The sequence below is a fragment of the Ranitomeya variabilis genome, chromosome 3 (assembly GCF_051348905.1).
Source record: "Ranitomeya variabilis isolate aRanVar5 chromosome 3, aRanVar5.hap1, whole genome shotgun sequence".
In the NCBI taxonomy this organism is placed as follows: Eukaryota; Metazoa; Chordata; class Amphibia; order Anura; family Dendrobatidae; genus Ranitomeya; species Ranitomeya variabilis.
Window position 1 is genome coordinate 430755504 of NC_135234.1, and position 18248 is coordinate 430773751.

At 45.3% G+C, this 18248-nt stretch overlaps 1 protein-coding gene across 1 annotated transcript; it reads left to right on the forward strand.

Annotated features, from left to right (window-relative positions):
- The first annotated feature begins 8196 nt into the window (after positions 1–8196).
- Positions 8197–11092, forward strand: LOC143817708 (uncharacterized). The gene is made up of 6 exons (XM_077299195.1): positions 8197–8458; positions 8541–8627; positions 8795–8990; positions 9137–9296; positions 10223–10687; positions 10873–11092. The coding sequence occupies exons 1-6, from the start codon at positions 8411–8413 to the stop codon at positions 11090–11092; spliced, it is 1176 nt and encodes a 391-aa protein (XP_077155310.1). The 5' UTR covers positions 8197–8410.
- Positions 11093–18248: the final 7156 nt, after the last annotated feature.

The window sequence follows — 18248 nt, forward strand, 5'->3', positions numbered from 1 at the left end:
CGAGCACAAGTACCACAGGACTGCACAAATGACCGCACATCTCTTTACAAGGAAGGCCACCAAAAGGACCTGGCCACCAGATCTCTAGTACCAAAAATTCCCGGGTGCCCTGCCAACACAGAGGAATGAACCTCGGAAATGACTTTGCTGGTCCATTTAGCAGGCACAAACAATCTGTCAGGTGGACAAGAGTCAGGCCTACCAGCCTGAAATCTCTGCAACACACGTCGCAGATCTGGAGAAATAGCTGACAGGATAACTCCTTCCTTAAGAATACCCACAGGTTCAGCGACTCCAGGAGCATCAGGCACAAAACTCCTAGACAGAGCATCGGCCTTCACATTCTTAGAACCTGGTAAATATGAAACCACAAAGTCAAAACGGGAGAAAAACAATGACCAGCGGGCCTGTCTAGGATTCAGGCGTTTAGCAGACTCGAGGTACATCAGATTTTTGTGATCAGTCAAGACCACCACACGATGCTTAGCACCCTCGAGCCAATGACGCCACTCCTCAAATGCCCACTTCATGGCCAACAACTCCCGATTGCCCACATCATAATTTCGCTCAGCCGGCGAAAACTTCCTAGAGAAAAAGGCACAAGGTCTCATAGTAGCACAACCAGGGCTTCTCTGCGACAAAACGGCCCCTGCCCCAATCTCCAAAGCATCCACTTCAACCTGAAAGGGAAGTGAGACATCAGGCTGGCACAAAACAGGCGCTGAAGTAAACCGGCGCTTCAACTCCTGGAAAGCCTCCACGGCAGCAGGAGCCCAGTTAGCCACATCAGAGCCTTTCTTGGTCATATCCGTCAACGGTTTAACAACGCTAGAAAAATTAGCGATAAAACGACGGTAGAAGTTAGCAAAACCCAAGAACTTCTGAAGACTCTTAACTGACGAGGGTTGAGTCCAATCATGAATAGCTCGAACCTTGACTGGGTCCATCTCCACAGCAGAAGGGGAAAAAATGAACCCTAAAAAGGGAACCTTCTGTACACCAAAGAGACACTTTGAGCCTTTAACAAACAAAGAATTTTCACGCAAAATCTTGAAAACCATCCTGACCTGCTCCACATGCGAGTCCCAATCATCAGAAAAAAACAGAATATCATCCAGATAAACGATCAAAAATTTATCCAGATACTTCCGGAAAATGTCATGCATAAAGGACTGAAAAACTGAAGGTGCATTAGAGAGCCCAAATGGCATCACCAAGTACTCAAAATGACCTTCGGGCGTATTGAATGCGGTTTTCCATTCATCTCCTTGCTTAATGCGCACAAGGTTGTACGCACCGCGAAGGTCTATCTTGGTGAACCACTTGGCACCTTTAATCCGGGCAAACAAGTCTGACAACAACGGCAAAGGATACTGAAATTTGACAGTGATCTTATTTAAAAGCCGATAGTCAATACAAGGCCTCAAAGATCCGTCTTTTTTAGCCACAAAAAAGAATCCCGCACCAAGAGGGGAAGAAGAAGGACGGATATGCCCCTTCTCCAGAGACTCCTTGATATATGAACGCATCGCGGTATGTTCAGGTACCGACAGATTAAACAGTCTTCCCTTAGGAAACTTACTGCCTGGAATCAAATCTATTGCACAGTCACATTCCCTATGAGGAGGCAATGCACTTGACCTAGACTCGCTGAAGACATCCTGATAATCAGACAAATACGCCGGAACTTCCGAAGGCGTAGAAGTAGCAATAGACACGGGCAGGGAATCTCCATGAATTCCATGACAGCCCCAACTTGACACTGACATTGCCTTCCAGTCCAAGACTGGATTATGGGTCTGTAACCATGGCAACCCCAAAACAACCAAATCATGCATTTTATGCAGAACAAGAAAACGTATCACCTCCCGATGTTCAGGAGTCATGCACATGGTAACCTGTGTCCAAAACTGCGGTTTATTTTCTGCCAATGGCGTAGCGTCAATACCCCTAAGAGGGATAGGATTTTCCAATGGCTCAAGAACAAAACCGCAGCGCTTGGCAAATGACAGATCCATAAGACTCAGGGCAGCACCTGAATCTACAAACGCCATGACAGGATACGATGACAGTGAGCAAATCAAAGTTACAGATAGAATGAACTTAGGTTGCAAATTACCAATAGCGACAGGACTAACAACCTTAGTAAGACGCTTAGAGCATGCTGAGATAACATGTGCAGAATCACCACAGTAGTAACACAAGCCATTCTGGCGTCTATGAATTTTCCGCTCATTTCTAGTCAGGATTCTATCACATTGCATTAAATCAGGTGCCTGTTCAGATAACACCATGAGGGAATTTGCGGTTTTGCGCTCCCGCAACCGCCGGTCAATTTGAATTGCCAGGGCCATGGAATCATTCAGACCTGTGGGAATGGGAAAACCCACCATCACATTCTTAATGGCTTCAGAAAGGCCATTTCTAAAATTTGCAGCCAATGCACACTCGTTCCACTGGGTCAGCACGGACCATTTCCGAAATTTTTGGCAATACACCTCAGCCTCGTCCTGGCCCTGAGACATAGCCAGCAAGGCTTTTTCTGCCTGAATCTCAAGATTGGGCTCCTCATAAAGCAAACTGAGCGCCAGAAAAAACGCATCAATATCAGCCAATGCCGGATCTCCTGGCGCCAGCGAGAAAGCCCAATCCTGAGGGTCGCCCCGTAAAAAAGAAATAACAATTTTCACTTGCTGAGCGGAGTCTCCAGAGGAACAGGGTCTCAGGGACAAAAACAATTTACAATTATTCCTGAAATTTCTAAACTTAAATCGATCTCCGGAAAACAGTTCAGGAATCGGTATCTTAGGTTCTAACATAGGATTTCTGGTAACATAATCTTGTATGCCCTGCACACGAGCAGCAAGCTGGTCCACACTTGTAATCAAGGTCTGGACATTCATGTCTGCAGCAATCACAAGCCACTCAAAGGTAAAGGGGAAAAGAAAAAAAAAAATGAGAGAGAGAAAAAAAAACTCAGAGCTTTCTTTCTTATAATCCCACTTCTGCAATGCATTTAACATTTAATACTGGCCTGGCAAACTGTTATGACCCCAATGGCGAGGGTCTCAAAGATATCAGCAAGTCTGCGAAGTACAAAAATCCAGCTCATAGGGCAGTGGTAACTGGGTTGACCATATATCTACTCCTAACGCCAACCCTAGAAGTAGCCGGGGAACATGCCTACGTTGGTCGCTAGATGTCTCGCGCCAGCCGGAGAGCTAACTACCCCTAGAAGAGGAAAACAAAGACCTCTCTTGCCTCCAGAGAAAGGACCCCAAAAGTAGGATACGAGCCCCCCACAAATAATAACGGTGAGGTAAGAGGAAATGACAAACACAGAGATGAACTAGGTTTAGCACAGAGAGGCCCACTTACTAATAGCAGAATATAGTAAGATAACTTATATGGTCAACAAAAACCCTATCAAAAAATCCACGCTGGAGATTCAAGAACCCCCGAACCGTCTAACGACCCGGGGGGAGAACACCAGCCGCCCTAGAGCTTCCAGCAAGGTCAGGATACAGATTATATACAAGCTGGACAAAAATAGCAAACAAAAACAAATTGCAAAAAGCAAAAAAAACAGACTTAGCTTAATGAAGCAGGAACCAGGATCAGTGGACAAGAGCACTACAGATTAGCTCTGATATCAACATTGCCAGGCATTGAACTGAAGGTCCAGGGAGCTTATATAGCAACACCCCTGACCTAACGACCCAGGTGAGCATAAAAGGAATGACAGACATACCCAGAGTCAAATCCCTAGTAGCCACTAGAGGGAGCCAAAAAGTAAATTCACAACAGGGGAGTATGGAGCGGGCCCCGGGCACTGAGTGCAGGGGAGTAGGGAGGGACTAATCGGACTGTGCCCGTCGCTGATTGGTCGCGGCAGCCATGACAGGCAGCTGGCGAGACCAAACAGCAAATGAATATCCGTGACAGAAGTTGCCGACAGAAAGACGGAAGTACCCCTTAGACAATTATATATATATAGATATAATATATATATATATATATATATATATATATACATACCGTATATACTCGTGTATAAGTTGAGATTTTCAGCCCGTTTTTTGGGGCTGAAAGTCCCCCTCTCGGCTTATACTCGAGTCAAACCCAGGGGTCAGCAGGGGAGGGGGAGAGGGGGGCTGTCTAATTATATTCACCTGCTCCTGGTGCGGTCCCTGTACGTCTTTTCCCCGGCAAAGGCAGCTTCTTCCTGTACTGAGCGGTCACATGGTACCGCTCATTACAGTAATGAATATGCGTCTCCACCTCCCATAGGGGCAGAGCCGCATATTCATTACTGTAATGAGCGGTAACGTTGACCGCTCAATACAGGAAGAAGCTGTGGCGCCGGGGAAGCAGCGACTACACCGCGCCAAGAGCAGGTGAGTATAACAGGGAGGGGAGCACAGCACTGCGTGATATTCACCTCTCCTTGTTCTGGGCGCTGCTCCGTCTTCAGCATCTTCTGCAGTGACGCTCAGATCAGAGGGCGCGATGACGTGGATAGTGCGCGCCCTCTGCCTGAATGTCAGTGCAGAAGACGCTGAAGATGGAGCAGTGCCGGAACGAAGTCAGGTGAATATTCAAAGTGCTGGGGTCCTGAGCGAAGGAGAAGTGAGTATGAGATTTTTTTTTATCGCAGCAACAGCAAATGGGGCAAGTGTCTTTATGGGGCCATAATAACTGTTTGTGCAGCACTATATGGGGCAAGAGTCTGTATGGGGCCATAATCAACGTTTGTGCAGCACTATATGAGGCAAGTGTCTGTATGGGGCCATAATCAACGTTTGTGCAGCACTATATGAGACAAGTGTCTGTATGGGGCCATAATCAATGTTTGTGCAGCACTATATGGGGCAAGTGTCTGTATGTGGCCATAATCAATGTTTGTGCAGCACTATATGGGGCAAGTGTCTGTATGGGGCCATAATCAACGTTTGTACAGCACTATATGAGGCAAGTGTCTGTATGGGGCCATAATCAATGCTTGTGCAGCACTATATGGGGCAAGTGTCTGTGTGGGGCCATGATCAATGTTTGTGCAGCAATATATGGGGCATGTGTCTGTGTGGGGCCATAATCAACATTTGGGCAGCACTATATGGGGCAAGTGTCTGTATGGAGCATCTTATGGGGCCATAACATTTGTGCAGCACTATATGGGGCAAGTGTCTGTGTGCAGCATCCTATGGGCCATAATGTTTGTGCAGCACTATATGGTGCAAGTGTCTGTGTGGAGCATCTTATGGGGCCATAACGTTTGTGCAGCACTATATGGAGCAAGTGTCGGTATGGGGCCATAGTCAACATTTATGCAGCACTATATGGGGCAAATATCTTTATTGAGCATCTTATGGGGCCATAATTAACGTTTGTGGAGCATTATATGGGGCAAGTGTCTGTATGGAGCATCTTATGGGGCCATAATCAAGGTTTGTGCAGCACTATATGGGGCAAATATCTTTATGGAGCATCTTATGGGGCCATAATCCACATTTGTGCAGCATTATATTGGGCAAATGTGTCTATGGAGCATCTTATGGGGCCATTATTAACCTTTATGCAGGATTATATGGGGCATATTTTAATATGAAGCATCTTATGGGGCCATCATAAACTTTATGGAGCATTATATAGGGAACCAGATTCAATATGGATATTCAAAAACACTTAACCTACTGATGTCTCAATTAATTTTACTTTTATTGGTATCTATTTTTACTTTTGACATTTACCGATAGCTGCTGCATTTCCCACCCTAGGCTTATACTCGAGTTATTAAGTTTTCCCTGTTTTTTGTGGCAAAATTAGGGGGGTCGGCTTATACTCAAGTCGGCTTATACTCGAGTATATACGGTATGTATATTTATATTTCATACAGAGCTAGATAACATGAAAGCAGGTAATTCAATTGTCGGCTTTTGCTAAATCCTTACCGAACCAGACAGGATATGAGACATGGTTTACATACAGTAAACCATTTCATATCCCTTAGATTTTTATATATCCCTCACTAATAATGTTAGAAGTGTTGGTATGTAAAATTTGGAAGCTGCAAGTGTTAAAATAGAGGGTTAGTTCACGTAAATAACTGGCGTTTCCACAAGGGAGGGAAAGTCAGTAACTAAGGGCAGATATTAACAGCCTAGAGAGGGACCATGGTTATTGGCCCCCCTGGATAAAAACATCTGCCCCAGCCACCCCAGAAAAGGCGCATCTGTAAGATGCGCCTATTCCCGCACTTAGCCTCTCTCTTCCCACTCCTGTGTAGTGGTTGGATATGGGGTAAGAAGAGGTTAATGTCACCTTGCTATTGTAAGGTGACATTAAGCCTGGTTAATAATGGAGAGGTGTCCATAAGACACTTATCCATTATTAAGCCACTAGTCTGAAAGGGTTAAAAAAAAACACACACACATTAAGAATAAAGTATTTAATGAAAGAAAGAAACACACAGGTTTTATCATCTTTATTGTACGCTCAATCTGTCATGGTTCTCAACACACAGAGAACATAGTTGAGCATACAAAAAGGACTAGCTCTTGGAAGATGGGAACTCGAGCTGACCGTGAGCTAAACCTATCACAACAACTGAAAGTGGCCGGGTAGCGTGCCTACGTTTTATCCCTAGACGCCCAGCGCCAGCCGGAGAACTGACTGACCCTAGCAGAGGAAAATACAGACCTGGCTCACCTCTAGAGAAATTTTCCCCAAAAGGCGGACAGTAGCCCCCACAAATATTGTCGGTGATATTAGAGGAAATTGACATACGAAGTATGAAAATAGGTTTAGCAAAATTGAGGTTCGCTTACTAGATAGAAGGAAGACAGAAAAGGGGACTTCACGGCCAGCTGAAAACCCTATTCAAAATTCCATCCTGAAATTACTTTAGAACTCTAATATCAACTCATGACACCAGAGTGGCAATTTCAGTTCACAAGAACTTCCAGTCTCAGAAATATTCAAACACAGAGAACTGGAACAAAAATGCAAACAAACTTAGGACAAAAATCCAACTTAGGCTACGTTCACATTAGCGTCATGCGACGCAGCGTCGTCGACGCACGACAACGCATGCGTCATGCGCCCCTATCTTTATCATTGGGGACGCATGCGTTGCGTTGTTGTGCGTTTTCGGTAAAACGCACGACGCATGCGTCGTTTCACCGCACCTGGCCGGCGTCGAAGACGCTACATGTAGCATTTTTGTTGCGTTCAAAAAACGCGCGCGTCGCACTTGCGTCGCTCGTGCGTCGTCAATGCGTTACAATTTCCCATTGAAACCTATTGACGACGCACTTGCGTCGCGGGTGTGCGTCGTGCGTGCGTTGTGCGACGCATGCGTCGTTAGCTAAAATGAAACAAAAAAGTGTCTAGACAATGTCTAGACAGTGCAAACAGTGAGAAAAACATCCCCCATATATAAAGAAAATGTTGGATTGTTTGTCACTTCTGCTGCAGCATCTTGAGGCAAGACACCAGAGGCACATCTCCAGAACACCAGACGACTTCTATTCATCCGCTGTCCAGAGATGTAAGTATAGAATGATTCTGTGCATTTTCTCCATGTTTTTTAAAATTATTTTTGCAAGTTGTGTTTTATATTCTGCACTGTGGTTAGGATATTGTGGTATTTTTGGTCTGGTTCTGATGTATGGCGTTGTATACGATGGCGTTTCATGGTCTGCGGCCTTGATTATTGTTCTTTCCAGGATAGATTTTTCGTTTCCATTTATTGGTTTGGTGGTGTTTTTTGTATTCAGTTGTGATGTTTTATTCTTGCGTTATATGATGGCGTTTAATAGTCTCCGGCCCTGTCGGTTTTATTGTAAAGTATGGTAGTATAGAATGATTCTGAGCCCTTTTATTACATTTATTAATTTTTTATTGCAAGTTGTGTATTATGTTCAGCACTGTGGTTGTGTAAAGACATCGTTGTATGTTTATGGTTGTGAGGTATGGCGTGTATTGGCCCTTTTATTGTCTCCGGCCCTGTCGGTTTTATTGTAAAGTTTGTTTTGTTATTAATGTTTCTGCCCTTAATTTTTCGGGGTTGTTAAATTTTAACTTTCAGAAAAATATTGTGTTTTTTGTGTTGCTCCGTGCATACTGTACTTTAAAAAAAAAAAAAAAAATTTTGGGATTACTACATTGGGTCTGTTGTAGATTAGTCTTCTTATCTTTAGGCTTTTGTACTCTGGCATTGGGTTGTCTCTGCCATTGTTTCTTTAATTTAATCAATGTGGCAGTGTTGTTTGCTCAGCGTTAGTTCAGTTGGAGTGCAATGTTCTTTGTGGTTTAAATGACTTTTTTTTTTTTATTATTTATTGCTGGATTGTGCATAGGAGCATAGTATCAATGTTATTTTGTTCTTTATTTCAGAATTGCATTAGTCATGGCCAGCGGCAGCGAGTCGAGCAACACCCCACCGCAGAGGAGTGCGGTGAGTACATGATCTACTATTGCTTACTATTCGCTGTCATTTGTAGATGGGTCACTCAACTTTTTGGTAAACTATTTTGCAGGCTTCTTCAAGTGAGGAGGAGAACCAGGAGGAAGAGAGGGAGCAGGAGCAGGGACCACGGGGCCAAGCTGTGGTTGCATCACGGAGAGTAAGAATTTTTTTCAAACCTATTCATTTTTTTTGTTTAATTTTTTTTTTTTTTGGCAGGTATGGGGGGTGGTGGGAGGTTGTGGTGTTGTGTGTAGTAGGTGGCGGTGGAGGAGGTAGGGACAATTTTTTTATCTTTCAAACATTAATATTTACCATTTTTTCTAGGTTTCACAACGGTCCCTGGATGAACCACTCGATATTGACCTGATGGTGGCATCCATTGAAGCACGGGGCCCGTTGTGGGACAGCCGTGACCCCCGGCACGCGGACCAGGGCATATTGCGCCGTCTGTGGATAGAGGTGGCACTATCGCTGTGGGATGGCTTCGACAGCGCTTCACCCAAGGCCAAAGCTAGTTTCCGTAAGTATTTACAAAATGCTGCTGTGACCCATCATGCCAGGATTACACAACCGTCTGTGATGTCTTCTATTGGGATTGCACACGGTTGCGTAATCGTTTTCAAAATATTATCTAAAACTTTTTTTTTTTTTTAAATTTATACACAGTTAAACAATTGAAGACCAGATGGCGCTCCATGAAGGACCGTTTCAAGAGGGGCCTGAAAAAGGAGGGACAGAGTCGTAGTGGTGCTGCCGCTTCAAGGACCTCGGTGTACAAGTACAACCGTATACTGCAGTTCTTGCGACCGGTCCTTGGAAGCAGAGAGTAAGTATAGTACCTATGCACACACCTAGTTTTTAGAACATTCCTATTCACATACTACATTCCAGCCACGTAGCTTATTGCCCAGCCATTTATTTTGGCAAGTACCAAGTATAGAAGGGAAGAAAAAAAGACAAGCTCACCGAGGCGTGAAAAGTAAAAAATACATAATTTTATCCTCTTCAATCATAAGCAGAGCATGAAACATCAGCACAATACAATAGACACTATCTACGCGTTTTAGGTGACAGGGAACATCAGACCTGAAACGCGTACATAGTGTTTTTATTGTATTGTGCTGATGTTTCATCCTCGGCTACTGATTGAAGTGAATAAAGTATTTTGTTTTTACTTTTCACGCCTCGTTGACCTTGAATTTTTTATTCATTTATGGTCTTCTCACACTTGACACAGCAGCGCCTCCCTTCTGGGATTACTACAATGTTGACCTTGACTTACTAGCAATTTCACTGAAATCAGAAGTATACAGAACACAGTAGATTGGACATGCCCAGCCAATATTTAATAGTGGAGTAGTATAGTGGCTATCCAGGTGTATCCGCGATTTTTTTAGACACAAAAAAGTAAAATATAATCGATACGGCATACATTCCACTGCAAAGCAGGTTATGTTCCCATGGTTACTCAGCTCGCAGGACCTGTGATGACGTCTCGGTCACAGGACCGTGACGTCATGGCAGTTCCAACTGAAGCATAATTGTGTGGCGTTGCAAACCACAATCATGGGTGACTATTGTGAATTAAATAAATACCTTTTTTTTTTTTAATATTGATGGTGCATATGCAGTGTCAATATTAAAAATAGGTTAATATTAATGGCGGCAATGGATATCTGGCGGTAAAGTTAATTAATGACGCATGTTAAATGTGATATTTAGTATACTAAAGGTTTCCTTATGTTTTCACAGAACACACAGCAGCACCCGCGAGACTGTCCGACCCTCTGGAGCGGTACTTTGTGAAGCGCCATCTGAACAGTCGCAGCCATCCCACAGCGAGAGCAGGTCTGCACCACCCCAATCTGGCGAACCGGCAGCCGGTCCATCAGATGTTCCCCTGGCCGAGGCCTCTGTCGCTCCTTCCTTTAGGTCTTCCCGACAGCGTCAGCGGGCCTCGGACAGGGAGGTCATGCCCGAATTTTTACATCTGAGCACCGTTTTTCAGAATGGTTTCAAGGCGATGTGCGATAAAATGTCCAATCTCGAACGTCGTCTTGAAATCATCGAAACGGAGCTCAAGAGGCCGGCCAAACATTTTTTTAATGCCATTTACAAGGGCATGGTTGAACATCTTACGCCGGAACTCCAGATTTCGGTCATGCAGGGCTGCAACAATGTATATGTCAGTGCTCTGCAGCAGGCTCGGGTCATGCAGTCAGTGACAAATATGCCCACAGTACCATCGCTGGCTGCCATGACTCCGACTCCTGCTGCAGAGCACCACCACAGAGCTCCGCGTGCCGAGGGCCACCGCCACCGCCACCACAGAACAGACCCCGAAAGTTCAGAGCATGACAGGCCTTCAAGGGGACACAGACGGGAAGCCGACCCACACCCAGAGGGAGAGAGGAGGAAAAAGAAGAAGAAGATGACGACGACGACAAGCACTACAACCTTGGCTATGGCTGCTCCCAAAAGTACCACCAGAAAACACTCTGGGTCTACCCGGAGCACAACAAGTACCAAGGCTGGGTCTACACAGAGTACACCCAGTACCCAGCCTGGGTCTACAAGGAGTACACCATCTACCCAGCCTGGGTCTACCCGGAGCCGGAGTAGCCAGCCAAGGACACTGGTCGTCCCTCCTCCTCCCTCATCTCCTGCTCTATTAGTGTCGCCAACATCAACTGGCTGGATTGATGGCATCCCGTCTAGTGTCATAGACTATGCTGCTTCCTCCCCCTCGTCCTCCGCCTCGGTCTCCTCAACACCCCCAAAAAGTGTGGGATATCAATCCCCTTTCGTTGCGGATGTTGGTACCCCCTAATAACATTTCCCTTTTTTTTTTTTGTACCCTAAATAAATGTTCCTTTTTAAAAAAAAAAAAACAATTGTTTTTATTGTCTCAAAGTTTGCACCAAATCACACCTTGCGCCGTATACACAAATCTTGTCTTTGTAACACCTGATGTGCAATGTCTGACAATATTTATCAAATTTTTTTTTTCATTGTTTATAGGGCTGTCGCTCATTGTACTCTGATGTTACAAATACAAACAGCATTGCTCAATATGTCAAGTTTACAATGTACCATCAGACAACGATTTCAGTATCGATAAAGTTGTTTTTTGTGTGTAACCAACGTTATCTTTTCTGAAATCGTAAAAACAATTGAGCCCCTGCTGTGACTTTTTTGGTGTCAGCGAATGATTTTGAATGTTTAAAATAAAGATCCATGTGTCCGCCGCCCCCCCACCCCCTGTGCGCCCCCCCACCCCATGTGCGCCCCCCCACCCCATGTGCGCCCCCCCGCTGGTGAGAAAATACTTACCCGCTCCCTCGCTGCTTCCTGGTCTGGCTGCGGCTTCTCCTGCATGCGGTCACGTGGGGCGAATCATTTACAGTCATGAATATGTGGCTCCACCTCCCATAGGGGCGGAGCTGACTATTCATGATTGTAAATGATCGGCCCCACGTGACCGCATACAGTAGGAGGCGCGGCCAGACCAGGAAGGAGCGAGGGAAGCGGGTAAGTATTTTCTCACCAGCGGGGGGGCGCACAGGGGGTGGGGGGGCGGCGGACACATAGATCTTTATTTTTAACACTATTCTTCATATTTTCTCTACAGCTAACGCTGCTGCAGGGAAGATATGAATACCGGCTTCAGCACCATGTGGGGGGGACAGCGCTTACTGTAGCGCTGTCTCCTGCACGCACACGGACCCCAGACGGAGAATGTCCGTGTGAGGTCCGTGTTTTACGCGGACCCATTGACTCTATTGGGTCCGTGTAAAACGTGCGCTCCCACGAACACTGACATGTCTCCGTGTTTGGAAAACGGAGACACGGTCTGCAAAAAATCAATGACATCTGAACAGATGCATTGATTTTTATGGGTCTACGTGTGTAAGTGTCTCTGGTACGTGAGGAAACTGTCACCTCACGTACCGGAATCACTGACGTGTGAAACCGGCCTTAAGAATATTGGTCAGGTGAGGTGGAAGCAATGTTCACAGTGTCGCCACTATTTGACTCTGGACGTATTCTAGCATCCTGAGTACAATAGTGTTCACTCTGTACAGTTTTGCAAACATTATCGTCTCCCTCCTTGTCAAGCCAGGTTCCATATGCACATAGTCTGCACGATTAAAAATGGTTGACAAGGTGGGAGCCGATTATGTTATACGCCAAAACTGTGGAACAGACAAATTTTTGGGGACACACATTACTTTCAATAAAATTGGATTTCACAATTCTATTACTATGGAAAAACGTATGGGAGATTTGTTTTTTGAAAATGGAAAGGCACAAGAACTTTATTTAAAAACACAACGCATTATACAATTAGGGGACATTATAACAATAACCATATAATAACCATACATAGGATGGTTAAATGACATGGACACAACAGTGTTTACATGACATCATAACACAAAGATTAAACCATGTGATCTTGCCATGAAACACGGCCAACATCAGAAACAAAGTATGCAGCAAATTGGTCCCTCATATGAGCAATCTCCACAGTTGTCCGCAGAGGATTAGCTTGATAATCAGGCAATGGATTTGGTATGGGTTCATCGAGTTCAACGTTGACTCTCTCTTTATCAATAATGAAATTGTGGAGAACCACACACGCCTTCACCACCTCATCCACTGTCTCAATTTTCAAATTTATAGCGGATCCTAAGATACGCCATTTGGAGGCCAGGATGCCAAAGGCGCACTCCACAGTTCTTCTGGCCCTGGACAGTCTATAATTAAATATACTTTTGGTGCGGTCCAACCCCCGACTGGAGTACGGTTTAAGTAGGTTGCCACTCATTTGAAAAGCCTCATCCCCAACCACAACAAATGGCAGGGCCGGTCCTTCGGTGTTGGGAAGAGGTCGTGGCTGGGGGAAATTAAAATTGTTCTCGTATAATCTTTGGCCCATGTCTGACTCCTTAAATGTCCGTGAATCATTGGCACGGCCAAATGCTCCAATGTCCACGGCAAGAAACCTGCAGTCAGCACCTGCAATGGCCATGAGGACGGTGGAAAAGTGTTTTTTGTAGTTAAAAAACAGCGAACCACTTCGTGCAGGCTTTAAAATCCGGATGTGCTTCCCGTCAACTGCTCCAATACAATTAGGGAAGGAACACACTTGTTCGAATTTTTGGGCGTTGGCCTGCCATATTTCTGTTGTAGGGATGGGTAAAAACTCCTCCCGGAGGTTGTCCCACAATGCACGGCATGTGTCGGCAATAATACCAGACAGTGTGGAGACTCCAATCCGAAACTGGAAATGCAGTGATCTCAATGTCTCTCCAGTAGCAAGGAAACTGACAAGAAGAAAAATAAAAAATAATGTAATTAATTACATTGTTTTAAAATAATTTTTCATTATTAATTACAATCCCCCACCCCACAAATCCAAAACACGTAACTTTAACCCTTTCACGACATGCGCCGTACATGTACTGTGCATGCCGTGTCTCCCCCTTTGATGTGGGCTCCGGCGCTGAGGCCACATCAAAGTTGCAACATGTCAGCTGTTTTGGACAGCTGTCGTGCGCGCAATAGCGGCGGGTGAAATCGCTATTCACCCGCGGCTATTAACCTGTTAAATGCCGCTGTCAAACGCAGACAGCGGCATTTAACTACCGCATGGAATTTTTTTTTACACCATTTAGATAAAAAATAACCTAGTCATAGGTGTCTATGAACTCGTACTGACCTGGAGAATCATAATGGCAGGTTAGTTTTAGCATTTAGTAAACCTAGCAAAAAAAAAAAAAAAAAAAGTGTGGGATTGCACTTTTTTTGCAATTTCGCCGCACTTGAAATTTTTTTTCCCGTTTTCTATTACATGACATGGTAAAATGATGTCATTCAAAAGTACAACTCGTCACGCAAAAAATAAGCCCTCACATGGCCATATTGACGGAAAAATAAAAAAGTTATGGCTCTGGGAAGGAGGTGAGCGAAAAACGAAAACACAAAAATGAAAAAGGGCCGCGGGGTGAAGGGTTTAAAAAATGGCAAGAACATATAAATCCTTCACATTGCATTACGTACCGTAGAGTCACCAGCAGACGTTCCTCGGGGGAAATCGATTTACGGAGCTGCGTGTCCTGCCTTGAAATGGTTCCTTCCACCAGACGCAACAGATATCGGAAGCTGTTTTGTGACATCCTTGTGTATTCAAAGTATTTATCCTGGTTCTCATTTAATTCGCCAAACAGACAGTGATAGGCTCCACGACTCTCTCGGACTTCCACTATAGGGTGTAGCCAAAAACGCCGATGACTCCTCCGTAGTTTGTCCCTTTTCCTCTGTTCATGACAGGCAATAGCATATGCAATAGCAAGTGCTAATTCCAGCTCAAATTTTAGGTAGATAATCTCCATGGGACGATCCATCTTGATGCTCTATGGTTGGAAATAATCTATGCCGGGGTATATATACCACTATTACATTAATACCCACCCTCATCTACCCATTGGTGGCATTATCTATTGTCTAAACACTAGACCCACCCTCTTCTATTCATTGGTGATGTTAGTGTCTAGACACTAAATTGTTTCATCATTGTTTGACAACGCATGCGTCGTAAAACGCTGCGTTTTTGGTAAAACGCACCAAAAACGCACCAAAAACGCAGCGTTTTACGACGCATCCATCCGACGCGTGCGTTTAAAAAGGTGCGTTTTTGCGTGCGTTTTCGATGCGTCGTGCGTTGCGTCTGCGACGCTGCGTCGCATGACGCTAATGTGAACGTAGCCTTAGCTGAAAGTAGTCTAGGAGCAGGAACATGCAACAGAAATGCTTCTGGTAACATTGTTGGCCGGCATAGAAATGACTGAGGAGCAAGGCTAAATAGAAACTCCCACATCCTGATGGAAACAGGTGAACAGAGGAGATGACAAACCCACGTTCAGTACCACCAGTGACCACCGGGGGAGCCCAGAAACCAAATTCACAACAGTACCCCCCCCTCAAGGAGGGGGCACCGAACCCTCACCAGAACCACCAGGGCGATCAGGATGAGCCCTATGAAAGGCACGGACCAAATCGGAGGCATGAACATCAGAGGCTGTCACCCAAGAATTATCCTCCTGACCGTAGCCCTTCCACTTCACCAAATACTGAAGTCTCCGTCTGGAAACACGGGAGTCCAAGATCTTCTCCACAACGTACTCCAACTCACCCTCAACCAACACCGGAGCAGGAGGCTCAACGGAAGGCACAACAGGTACCTCATACCTGCGCAACAATGACCGATGGAAGACATTATGAATAGAAAAAGATGCAGGGAGGTCCAAACGAAAGGACACAGGGTTAAGAATCTCCAATATCTTGTACGGGCCGATGAACCGAGGCTTAAACTTAGGAGAAGAAACCTTCATAGGGACAAACCGAGAAGATAACCACACCAAATCCCCAACACAAAGACGAGGACCAACACGACGACGGCGGATGGCAAAATGCTGAGTCTTCTCCTGGGACAACTTCAAATTGTCCACCACCTGCCCCCAAATCTGATGCAACCTCTCCACCACAGCATCCACTCCAGGACAATCCGAAGGCTCCACCTGACCGGAAGAGAAACGAGGATGAAACCCCGAATTACAGAAGAAAGGAGAAACCAAAGTGGCAGAACTAGCCCGATTATTGAGGGCAAACTCCGCCAAGGGCAAGAAGGCAACCCAATCATCCTGATCCGCAGAGACAAAACACCTCAAATAAGTCTCCAAGGTCTGATTAGTTCGCTTGGTCTGGCCATTAGTCTGAGGATGGAAAGCAGACGAAAAAGACAAATCAATGCCCATCCTAGCACAGAACGCTCGCCAAAATCTAGACACGAATTGGGTCCCCCTGTCAGAAACGATATTCTCCGGAATACCATGCAAGCGAACCACATTTTGAAAAAACAGAGGAACCAACTCGGATGAGTAAGGCAACTTAGGCAAGGGAACCAAATGGACCATCTTAGAGAAACGGTCACACACCACCCAGATGACAGACATCTTCTGAGAAACAGGGAGATCAGAAATAAAATCCATCGAGATGTGAGTCCAAGGCCTCTTCGGAATAGGCAAGGGCAACAACAATCCACTAGCCCGAGAACAACAAGGCTTGGCCCGAGCACAAACATCACAAGACTGCACAAAACCTCGCACATCTCGTGACAGGGAAGGCCACCAGAAGGACCTAGCCACCAACTCCCTGGTACCAAAGATTCCAGGATGCCCTGCCAACGCAGAAGAATGGACCTCCGAGATGACTCTACTGGTCCAATCATCAGGAACAAACATTCTACCAGGCGGGCAACGATCAGGTCTATCCGCCTGAAACTCCTGCAAGGCCCGTCGCAGGTCTGGGGAAACAGCAGATAAAATCACTCCCTCCTTAAGGATACCCGTAGGTTCAGAATTACCAGGAGAATCAGGCTCAAAACTCCTAGAAAGGGCATCCGCCTTCACATTTCTAGAACCTGGTAGGTATGAAACCACAAAATTAAACCGAGAGAAAAATAACGACCAGCGCGCCTGTCTAGGATTCAGGCGCCTGGCAGACTCAAGATAAATCAAATTCTTGTGGTCGGTCAATACCACCACCTGATGTCTAGCCCCCTCAAGCCAATGACGCCATTCCTCAAAAGCCCACTTCATAGCTAAGAGTTCACGATTACCAATATCATAATTTCGCTCCGCGGGCGAAAATTTACGAGAAAAGAACGCGCAAGGTCTCATCACGGAGCAGTCGGAACTTTTCTGCGACAAAACCGCCCCAGCTCCAATTTCTGAAGCGTCGACCTCAACCTGAAAAGGAAGAGTAACATCAGGCTGACGCAATACAGGGGCGGAAGAAAAGCGGCGCTTAAGCTCCCGAAAGGCCTCCACAGCAGCAGGGGACCAATCAGCAACATCAGCACCCTTCTTAGTCAAATCAGTCAGTGGTTTAGCAACATCAGAAAACCCAGTTATAAATCGACGGTAGAAATTAGCAAAGCCCAAGAATTTCTGAAGGCTCTTAAGAGAAGAGGGTTGCGTCCAATCACAAATAGCCTGAACCTTGACAGGATCCATCTCAATGGAAGAGGGGGAAAAAATATACCCCAAAAAAGAAATCTTTTGAACCCCAAAAATGCACTTAGAACCCTTTACACACAAGGAATTAGAGCGCAAAACCTGAAAAACCTTCCTGACCTGCTGGACATGAGAGTCCCAGTCATCCGAAAAAATCAAAATATCATCCAAATACACAATCATAAATTTATCCAAATATTCACGGAAAATGTCATGCATAAAGGACTGAAAGACTGAAGGGGCATTTGAAAGACCAAAAGGCATTACTAAATACTCAAAATGACCCTCAGGCGTATTAAATGCGGTTTTCCACTCGTCCCCCTGCTTAATTCGCACTAAATTATACGCCCCACGAAGATCAATCTTAGAGAACCACTTGGCCCCCTTTATGCGAGCAAACAAATCAGTAAGCAATGGCAAAGGGTACTGATATTTAATCGTGATTTTATTCAAAAGCCGATAATCAATACACGGCCTCAAAGAGCCATCCTTTTTAGATACAAAGAAAAAGCCGGCTCCTAAAGGAGATGACGAAGGACGAATATGTCCCTTTTCCAAGGACTCCTTAATATATTCACGCATAGCAGCATGTTCAGGCACAGACAGATTAAATAAACGACCTTTTGGAAACTTACTGCCCGGAATCAGATCTATTGTACAATCGCAATCTCTGTGCGGAGGCAGTGAACCAAGTTTAG

What these genes read in the sequence shown, in the direction of transcription:
- LOC143817708 (XM_077299195.1), top strand. Translation starts at nt 8,411, where the DNA reads ATGGCCAGCGGCAGCGAGTCGAGCAACACCCCACCGCAGAGGAGTGCG. An exon ending in CTGTGGTTGCATCACGGAGA is followed by an intron (nt 8,628 to 8,794) that starts GTAAGAATTTTT and finishes CATTTTTTCTAG; the next exon opens with GTTTCACAACGGTCCCTGGA. An exon ending in CCGGTCCTTGGAAGCAGAGA is followed by an intron (nt 9,297 to 10,222) that starts GTAAGTATAGTA and finishes ATGTTTTCACAG; the next exon opens with AACACACAGCAGCACCCGCG.